Source organism: Pyrus communis, chromosome 11 (assembly GCF_041283825.1).
Source record: "Pyrus communis isolate YQ-2024b chromosome 11, ASM4128382v1, whole genome shotgun sequence".
NCBI classification, from domain to species: Eukaryota; Viridiplantae; Streptophyta; class Magnoliopsida; order Rosales; family Rosaceae; genus Pyrus; species Pyrus communis.
This window is the reverse complement of record NC_142575.1, coordinates 27,516,564-27,526,337: the sequence shown is the minus strand read 5'-3', so window position 1 is coordinate 27,526,337 and position 9,774 is coordinate 27,516,564. Positions and strand designations below refer to the sequence as shown.

General features: G+C 36.4%; 1 protein-coding gene across 1 annotated transcript; it reads right to left on the bottom strand.

The window, feature by feature from the left end:
- Window positions 1–5,692: 5,692 nt before the first annotated feature.
- On the bottom strand, window positions 5,693–9,478 carry LOC137742677 (cytochrome P450 CYP72A219-like). Its single transcript, XM_068482604.2, has 5 exons — window positions 9,124–9,478; window positions 8,288–8,505; window positions 7,384–7,628; window positions 6,854–7,241; window positions 5,693–6,424 (listed from the first exon to the last, which is right to left on the bottom strand). Exons 1-5 carry the CDS (start codon window positions 9,404–9,406, stop codon window positions 5,999–6,001), a joined length of 1,560 nt encoding a protein of 519 aa, XP_068338705.2. The 5' UTR covers window positions 9,407–9,478; the 3' UTR covers window positions 5,693–5,998.
- Between the last annotated feature and the right edge of the window lie 296 nt (window positions 9,479–9,774).

The window sequence follows — 9,774 nt, the reverse complement described above, 5'->3', positions numbered from 1 at the left end:
ATTAATTGCACCTAATAATTTTTATTCAACCATACCTAACATTGACTAACTTTCCTTGCCTAACTTTGACATTGATTTTCAACAGAATACACATAAGCAGCAAAGCAAACTGATTTGTAGAAACCTGATCCACACAAAGTGATAACCAGTCACAGAAAGAAGCAGACGGCGGAAGACTGAATCTGAAATTTAGATGAGAGGCATCATACACCGCACGAGCAAATAGACAAACAGTGAAAACGTCTAGCGCCGACTCCAAAGAGGAACTACAAAATAAACATAGATTATCCACCATAACTCCCTTGGTTACCAAATTAGCACGAGTGGGCAAAATGTCTCTGCACGCCCTCCAAACGCACAAAAGAATTTTGCCTAGGATATTAGCCTTCCACAAAGCTTTCCAAACTGAAGCGCCCCTCAAAGTTGAGTTTAAACATGTTTTATTTTTATTTTTAAATATGAGTACATTATAGATAAAACAGGTGAATAAATTTTACTTTAAAAAAAGAAGAACATTTTACATAAAAAAAAATTGGGAACATTTTTACATTAAAAATTGGGAAAGACAATCGAACTAGGATATGACACTTTATGCTTGATATGCTAGTTCGATTGTTCTTTCCCTCCTTCCTGGGTTAAAAGAAAAAAATGATTTATCATACCTGTTTAATTTGAAAATGTAATGTTGTTTACGAATCGCATGATTCACATCTATAGTTCTGTATTTAGTACCATCCTTCATTCCATTAGTGTGGAACTAATTCTCAACACATCTTCTCACAAGTAAAGAATTTCAAGTCTACGCATAGGCAACCCAAATTGGATGACATGGAGCATGTGTGGCCATTAGACTTCACACGTGAAATAACCTGCTTTGATACCATAAAAAAAGTTGGGGTTTCACCATAACCAATTGGCAATACAAAGAGTAGCCTAACTTCTTGTAAGTCCATGTAAGATCCCTCCTTCCATAAATGTGAAATTTATTCTCAACATGAACGGTTTTGGATTTGTCTATTTTTTTTTTTTTTTTTTAGCAATGATAATCTATGAAAGATGTACTAAATTTTGGACAATTTAGATCGTTGAAAAAAATTACTCAAGAATTTTTTAGGTTCAAATTAAAACACCCCTCTTTTTCTATACGTAAATAGCGGATGTGTTGCTTGAATTTCATCTCTCTAAAATCTTGTAACATAAATTTCCCACAAAAGAAAAGTTCATCTCAGACCCCAAATGGACAGCATCCCTAACAAAACCAGCATTTACCAATGCATGGCCTCTTCTTTAAGTTCCACTTCTGCTCTGCTCAAATTGAGCTCTTGTTTCTTTCACTCATTTTTTTTGAGAAGCTCAAGCTTTTCGGGTCAATTTCATCCACTCGGATCGATATTGTCCTCCCGTTCTCCTCCTCCGTCCATTTGATCGATTCCTTCTCCAGTTGCTTCACAATCTGCAAAACAAAATTTACAAAAGATATGTGAAATTTAAGTTTTCATAAAGCATATGGAGTCATAGTGCATGAAGAAAAAAGAAGCACAACGTGTTAAGCGATCTGTTTTATGATATATGTGCTCTTTTCCATACCAACTAAAGAAAAAACAGTTATATTATTGTGACCAATTTCAATCAATTGTATTTGTGTACAAGGATGAAATGGAAAACCTACTTGAAAATTACGATAGCGATTTCACCACGTGATAAGATTTTCTGATACTAACTTTCATTAACAGCAGAACCAGACTAAATTGTGCATTTGTAAGTTTGAAGTTGAAGCTCAAATGAAAATTTGAACACACTACGTATAAATCAAATGAAATGCTGAAAAATTTGCAACATGAGCTTGATGATAAAGTCATACCAGTCGTCTCCGGGCCCCTCCTGTTGTATCTTCATCATTCGATCCCACTATGACCCGAAGATACTTGAAAGCTGAAAAAAATGCAAATTCATGTTGTCCTTGATTCTTCTTAATAAATGGGAGATCCAAAGTCATTCCATACTGTTAATTTCATTTCAAGAAAAAATGATGGAGGGTCATGATGACCTACCTGGGATGCCAGAGAGATAGGTTAACTGAGATCTTAGAAGACGTATAGCTTCCTTGGGCTCGTGGTTATGCAAGTCAAGAGACACATCATCCTCACTGCATTCAAATGATCACCTGATAGGCCATCTTATGAGGCGGAACACACATAACTCATGGATCAAGAGTAGTGTACATTTCACACCTGATCTGAGCTTGAATAGTATCAATACTATGTATTTTTCTCTGAAAAAAGCTCTTTATTTGTAGCAGGACCAGACTAATTGTGAATTTGTAATTCACAAGTTGAAGCTCAAAGGAAAATTTGAAGACATTAGATATAAATCAAATGAAATGCTGAAGATTTTGTCGTCTCTGGGCTCCTCCTGTCGTATCTTCATCAATCGTTCCCACTATGACCCGAAGATACTAGAAAGATGAAAAGAAAAATGCAAATCCACGTCGTACGTCCTTGGTTCTTCTTAATAAATGGGAGATGATCCAAACTCATTCCACTTTGTTTATTTCATATCAAGAGAAGAATGATGGAGGGACGTCGAGGATGCCAGAGAGATAGGTTAAAAGATCAGTTCGACGCCGTTCTGCTGGCAATTGACAAAACAAGGGGCAGTATTGAAAAGATAAGGAGTCCTCTTTGCAAATGTTTTTCACCTTGCGAAAATATAAGTAACTTTTAAATCTAAACCGTTCAAAATAATCTAAAGGTTCTGAATGTGTCACGTATTTAATGGTCCAGTTTTCCTAATCCTTTTCCCCACTCCGTCTCCCTTCATTTTTCCTTTTGCAATCAACGAGTCATGTATTTCCACATTGGGCAATGCTAGGGAATATAAATTTATAGATAAAATTTGTATACTAAATTATCTGTTCACAATAGGAATGAACACATTTATCAACGCCTAAGTTATAATCTACTTATCAATTTCCATGTTATTTAGTTTATAAAATTTTATCTACTAATTTAGCGTCTCTAGCTTTACCCTTTCACACCACACTATCTCTCTTTCTCTTACCTGCACACCAGAGTGTCAACATTGCTAGAAATGAAGAAATTAAGCTATGGAAATAGAGAGAGAGATATATCGAAGAGGTTTAAAGAGAGAAAGAGAATATTGCAACTGAATCTTTCTATTTCTGTTAAGTTAACTATTATAAGGCATTCTCACAATTTCTACTCATACAGCTCATAACAACCTTGAGACAAACCTCAGCAGCCACTAATAACAATACAAGTGGCATCCTCTACATAACTCAAACAACACAATACAAATATCCTTTATATTCTAACATTCCCCCTTAATCTTATGTTGGGAAGCCCCATGCATAAGATTGGAACAATGATGGCTGAAAGAAGGAGAACATAAACCTTTGGTAAGGATATCTGCATACTGATCAGTAGAGGACACAAACTGAAGTGAAATAACACCTTGTTGGAAACGTTCTTTAACAAAGTGACAATCCACTTCAATATGCTTAGCTTTGGAGTGAAGAACTAGATTAGTTGCCAATGCCATAGCTGAGATATTGTCACAATGTAATATAGGAGGAACATAACTAGGAATATGCAAGTCTTTAAGCAACTGTTGTATCCAAATAATCTCAACAGTAGTACTGGCCATGGCTCTATATTCTACTTCAGTTGAAGAAAGACTAAATGTATGTTACTTCTTAGAACTTCAAGAGATGAGATTGGAACCAAGAAACACCACAAAACCAGTTGTAGACCTTCTATCATTGGGATCACCAGCCCAATCCACATATCTGTATGCCTTAAGATATAAACTTCCAGGCCTAAAACATTGTATACATGTAGATGTGAAACCCAGTGAAAACAAAAAAGAGGTAAACCTGTCATTCCAAGCTCATGGAGCTTGTTTAAGACCATAGAGAGATCTGTGTAATTTGCAAACGTACTAGGGTGATGAACATCAACAAATCCCTAAGGTTAAGACATGTATACTTCCTCCTTAAGAAATCCATGTAAAAAATGCATTTTTTACATCTAGTTGCTTCAATTTCCAACCTTTAGTAGCTGCCAAAGATAACATGAGTCTCACTGTAGTTGGTTTAACCAAAGGGCTAAAGGTTTCATAATAGTCTAGTCCTGCCTCCTAAGAAAATCCCTTGGCCACCAACCTTGCCTTGTGCCTAGCAATGGAACCATTTGGATGCCTCTTAATCTTATAGATCCACTTGCTACCCACTAAGTTCTTATCAGGAGGTAGAGGAACTAGAGACCAAGTTTGTTGTTGAAATAATGCATCTATTTCCTCTTGCATTGCTTGTTTGCACTCAACAAATTTGGAAACTACAGTAAAGGTGGTTTATTCTGTGCCAGTGGTAGACTGAACTGCAACACTGAAAACTTGTTTCTTCTTAGAAATACCAGACTTTGACCTGGTCTGCATAGGATGACAATTCTAAAAAGAAATGACCACAGGTTGTAAATCTTGAACCTAAGATGTTGTGATATCTGGATTCAACTCTAATATATGAAAAGACTCAGAAGTTCCAATGGCTAATGCAGTAGCAGTAGAGGAGACAAAATCACCATGTGGGAGAGAACTAGACTGAGTAACTTGGGGTGAGGAAGCAGCTGATTGAAAAATATTTTGTAATGGTATAAGGATATAATGGGGTACTGATGAAAAGAATTGGGATGAACAATGTGTGGTGGTGAGATATAAGTTTGAGAGGAAGAAGACTGTTTGCTAGAAAGGTGAGACACTGTTGGATATTGAGTTTCATCTAATAAAACATGTCTAGAAACTATCAATTCGTGTTTTGAAACATCAAAGCAATGTATCCTTTGTACTGTGCAGCATAACCCAAGAAGATGCACTATTTTGTCTTAGGGTCAAGCTCATTAGTCCTATAAGGTTTGAAAAAAGGATAACAAGCACAACCAAAGACCCTTAAATGATCTAATCTAGGTGGAGAGTGAAATAAAACTTCAAACGGTGATTTCATTCCAAGAATAGGTGTAGGCGTCCTATTGATTAGGTAAGTTGCAGTAGCACTAAGCACCCAAACACTCAAACACTCAAGAAGTCTCGGAAAACCCTTTGTGTTTTTCGTCAAATCCCGTGAAGAACCACTAAGCACCCCTACATGTGTCGGTTCCTCCATTGCCAAGAGCCAAAACCTTGCAACATTTGTTCATCAAACCTTGCAACATTTGTTCATCCAAGATCAAGTCATCGCGACCCTTGGATCAACAACACTATACATCTACACATTTTAGAGATCGAATCAGATGATCAAGTTGTAAAAATATTGTAACCCTACAAATTCATTAATACAAACAATTTATTTTGTACACGTGTTCTTGTCTCATTTGTCGCGGGATTTTCGTGTGTACAACTAGATCTAGCAAGAATTTAATGCTGGAATGTAAGAAGTTAACAAAATGAAAACATGGGTCTAAGATCACAGTACAGTTTGCATCTGCATTCGAAGAAGACAAGTTACTTGCATTTGAAGAAGACACGGATGCTAGGGTTTAAGAAGACAGTCTTCTACTCTCTCTAAGCTACGGACAGTTTTTTGCGTTGAATATAATGTACTTTGTGAGACCAGGGACAAACCTATATATAGTGAATAGGGTTTCTCCGAGACCACCTATTGTAGTTAAAAGAGAGATACTTCATAACATTTTCTTCTTCCTCCATTTATTTTTAAAAGCATTACAAATTAACTCCAGAAACTAATTTATGCAGTATAGCTTGTAGAAAACCCTGAGGATCCTTGTCTACCTCTTTGAGTGCGGGCTTCATTATATCCACAAGACATATATGCGGTTCCCCTTTGCTTATTAGAAGTAGTTGGGGAAATTTTCATCTTAAAGATACATATCATACGTACGTTGCATCAAATTATATTTCATCCTTCTCCTAGCTACCACACACTATATGTTCAACAATATAGAGAGAACTGCTGACACATAAGTTATCAACATTTGTGTAAAATGATATGAGCACCAAACTGTGGCTGAAGGGTTAGATTTAAAGAAGGAGCATGAGCATAGGATGGAGAAAGCTCAAATGTAAAGTGTTGTAAAATCAGCGATAAGGCCAATTTTACTTCCATCATTGCAAAGTTTTGCCCGATACAATTCCGCGGACCGCCTCCAAAAGGGAAGTACATGAATTGGTTCTTTGTTGCCTTCGAAACACCTTCTGAAAACCTCTCCGGCTTGAACTCATGTGCATCATCACCCCACAGTTGTTTGTCATGGTGAACTAGGAGGGTGGGTAAGGCAACTTCAACTCCAGCTGGTAAAGAATATTTTGAAAGTTGTGTTTCCTTGCTTGTGGTCCGAGTCATCAGAGTAACTGCTGGGTATAATCGAAGAACTTCATGCAGAATCATGGTCACCTGGGAAATCATGCATTAGATACACACACACACACAACCAATTTAAGATTTATATTAACAACATAGGGGAAACAATAGAATGCACCAGTGTATGGGATGATCAGTGCATTGGACGATTTAGTTGGATTTGCATAGCTGCATTTTCAATCCAATTTTTCTCATTTAACAGTGCATTCCAATTCCATACACGGCGTATGCTATAGAAAAACCCAAACATTATAGATTGATATATACAAACTTGAACTTGTGTGTGACTATTTCCTGTCATATAGCATTTTGAGTGGAAGACAATTCAGCTAAAAGTGGAGTGATCACCTATTCCAATTCTTTTAAAAGCATGTCATCTTTTAACTAAATTGTTCTTCACTCAAAACGAATCACGTAATAGAAGCAATCTCTCAAAAGTTTTTCTTGATGGAAAACACTTACAACTTTTAGATGAATTATCCCATCAAATTCTGGCTTGTTGCTTCCAAAGACCTGCAAAACCTCTTCTCTTGCACGATCTTGCCAGTTCTGATATTGACCTAGCAAAACCATTGTCCAAACTAGCAACACTGAGGTTGTCTCCTGCCCTGAAAAGTAAAACAGCTTGCACTCCTCGATCACATCATGCATACTCATTCCAACTTTTTTGTTGTTGCCATGTTCTTTGATTTCACTCAAGTTGGACTCCATAAGCACACCTAACAAGTCATCTTTTGTGGCTTCGCCAGCCCTAATCGCATCTTCTCTTTTGTTTATAATACCCATGAGTAACGCTCTTATCTCTCTGTCAATTTCTTTCATCTTCATGTTTATCTTGGTCGGTAGGAACCTGCAAAAAAGCATTATTAATTCCAATGCTGATATGAAGATTAAACAAAGGGTTCGACTATAATACTACGTCTCATTCGTGTTCATAAGTTTTGAGATTGGGTTGTGTTGGAGGTTGAAAGATGTGAAAACAGAAAATTTACCTCGCTCCTGGAATGTAGACACTTCGTATAACTTTTATTGTAAGTTGTACTTGCTCTTTAAAAAGTTGAAATATTTTTCTTCCTTCTTTGTAGCTACTTCCAAATGCTGTTCGAGAAATCACATCGGCTGTCATATTTTCAAAGTAGGGCCGGACATCCAACTCACATGAACCCTCTTTCAACATCAAGCTCTCCCATTCCACAATCATCTCGCTACAACTTTGGTAAAATTCAGGCAACATACGCTATAGAAAACAAGAGGAAAACATAAATTATCAACAATAATTATATATCAAACATAATTAATACACATCTAATTTGCTCAATCAATATATTTTCCATATGTACATACTTAAAACATGCATGGATATGGCTATTAACCTACTAAAATTTGTTCCATTCGCATTCAAACATCCTAAAGACAACTTATTTTAAGGTAATAGAAGAATTTCATTCATAAAAAACCAAACAGGTTACACAAACTAGGCATGAAACAAAGGATACGTGGCTCGGAAAAAAAACCTTTCCCTGGGTAAACCAGATGGGAAAAACCCTGGAGGAGGAAAACGAATCACCCATGCCAACAAATTACTCACATAGAACATAATCATCGGAATTATAAGACATAAGCCAAGAAGGACCAACATCCTTCCAAAAAGAAAGACCATGGACTCTAAGGCTGAGTCCATGAACATCCTAAACAAACACAACTAGGTATATGAAGAGAAGAGTGATGCAATCTAAACACATTTACTGACGACAATGTTGACCACTTCTCTGATACTAGAGAGTTGGGTTAATAAGATATTTACGTTCGCCTATATATAAAAACTATTCTAATTAAATCAATGGTAAAATCTCCAGAAGATTTGAATGAATATTGGCAAGATTGTATGCATAATACCTTTAGCTTCTCTAAATGGAATACTGGGTTGATAATTCTTCGGTGTTTTGCCCATTTCTCACCTTCATATAGTAGAATACCTGTTGCTAGTAACTTGATAAGTGGGTTTGCTTTCGGCTTCGGAAAATCATCCATTTTTGTAAGGATGGTTTTCAGATCTTCTGGATCAGCGATATTCACCCTTGGTGTTGGGCCCATCCAAACAAAAGAATTCTTACCTGCAGTTTTGTTTTTAAAGAACATAAAAGCTCAATGTGTCATACTATAACCAGAGTGGAGTTGACACATTTGTCCGAAATTTACAAAGATATTAAAGAAAAACAGAAGGAAAAGTCAAGAGCATGAATTGTGGAGATCTATCTAAAGATATTTGAGTGCACAGCTAGTTTTAACACCTTAGACTTTTCCCATCAACTTCAATAAGTGAAGACTTAAGTGCCACAAAATTTATCAGGTCAATGAAAATGTCTTATCACATTAATTACGTTGTGCATGTGAATCTGAATTGCAAATCTAGATATATATCATTTATAATTTAGCATCATAGCTAATTATGTTATAGTTTGGTAAGAGAAAACTCTCATAGAAAGGTACAAATTACTGACATATATATTTACTTCAAATGAGAAAAAATCATAAATTTCAGGAAGAAAAAAAGAATAAAATTGAGATCAACTAGTATTGGAGTATAGATTTCAAAGTGATCACACTTTTTCTCGATTCTATATGTGTTTTAACAACGCACAAAAGTGAAAAGTCCGAACCTTTTCAATTCTTATTTCTTGTAAGTAAACATTGTATACATGTAGATGTGAAAAGATATATGCTTAACATACCGCAAGTGTTTACTAATTGGCAGTCGAAAGGGATAACTCGTGGGGCTATATCATGGGAGAGGTTCACTGGTTTAGAATATGCTTGTTTTATCATCGTGGAGATTTCTTTCATGTCTCCTGTGTAAAACCTGTACGAGTTTCCGGTAAGGCCTTGCTGCCTCAGATATCTTTCCAGTTTCTTGGGCCTCAGCCACAACCAGTTCAGCAACCTCCATGCCCCTGCAATTACTATTACTGTTATCCCCACCAAAACAGCACCAATAGTAGCCACTGATATCTCCATTAGTTTGTGTGTTTCAGAATTCAGACGGAGAAAGAGAGAGAGAGAAGCTTCAACTGAAAGAAGGAAAATTAATGTGTATATATTTCACTTTGGCTCGTACATTTATGAGTAATTATGAGCTATGTGTTGGCAACAATTGAAGACCATTGACCATGTGAATGCGACAATGGCAGCAACCGTGACTTTGTTTTTGCTTGCATGCAATTGTGCATGTTTTCTCTTTTATGCATTAAATGGCAAATGGAGAAAAAGTTGTACTCTATAGGCTAGGTATAGACCTTGGTGCATGCTAGGTAGGCTAGGTGATGATTATGTCATGTGAACTTAAGACTTTTTGGTCTTGGTTGTTGGGATAGTTGCTACTGTAT

Bases quoted from the DNA above. Each gene is read 5' to 3' on its own strand.
- LOC137742677 (XM_068482604.2), bottom strand. From the start codon at position 9,406: ATGGAGATATCAGTGGCTACTATTGGTGCTGTTTTGGTGGGGATAACA. The intron at 8,506-9,123 runs GTATGTTAAGCA...ACAAAACTGCAG, and splicing joins CCAATTAGTAAACACTTGCG to GTAAGAATTCTTTTGTTTGG. The intron at 7,629-8,287 runs GTATTATGCATA...TGTTTTCTATAG, and splicing joins TCCATTTAGAGAAGCTAAAG to CGTATGTTGCCTGAATTTTA.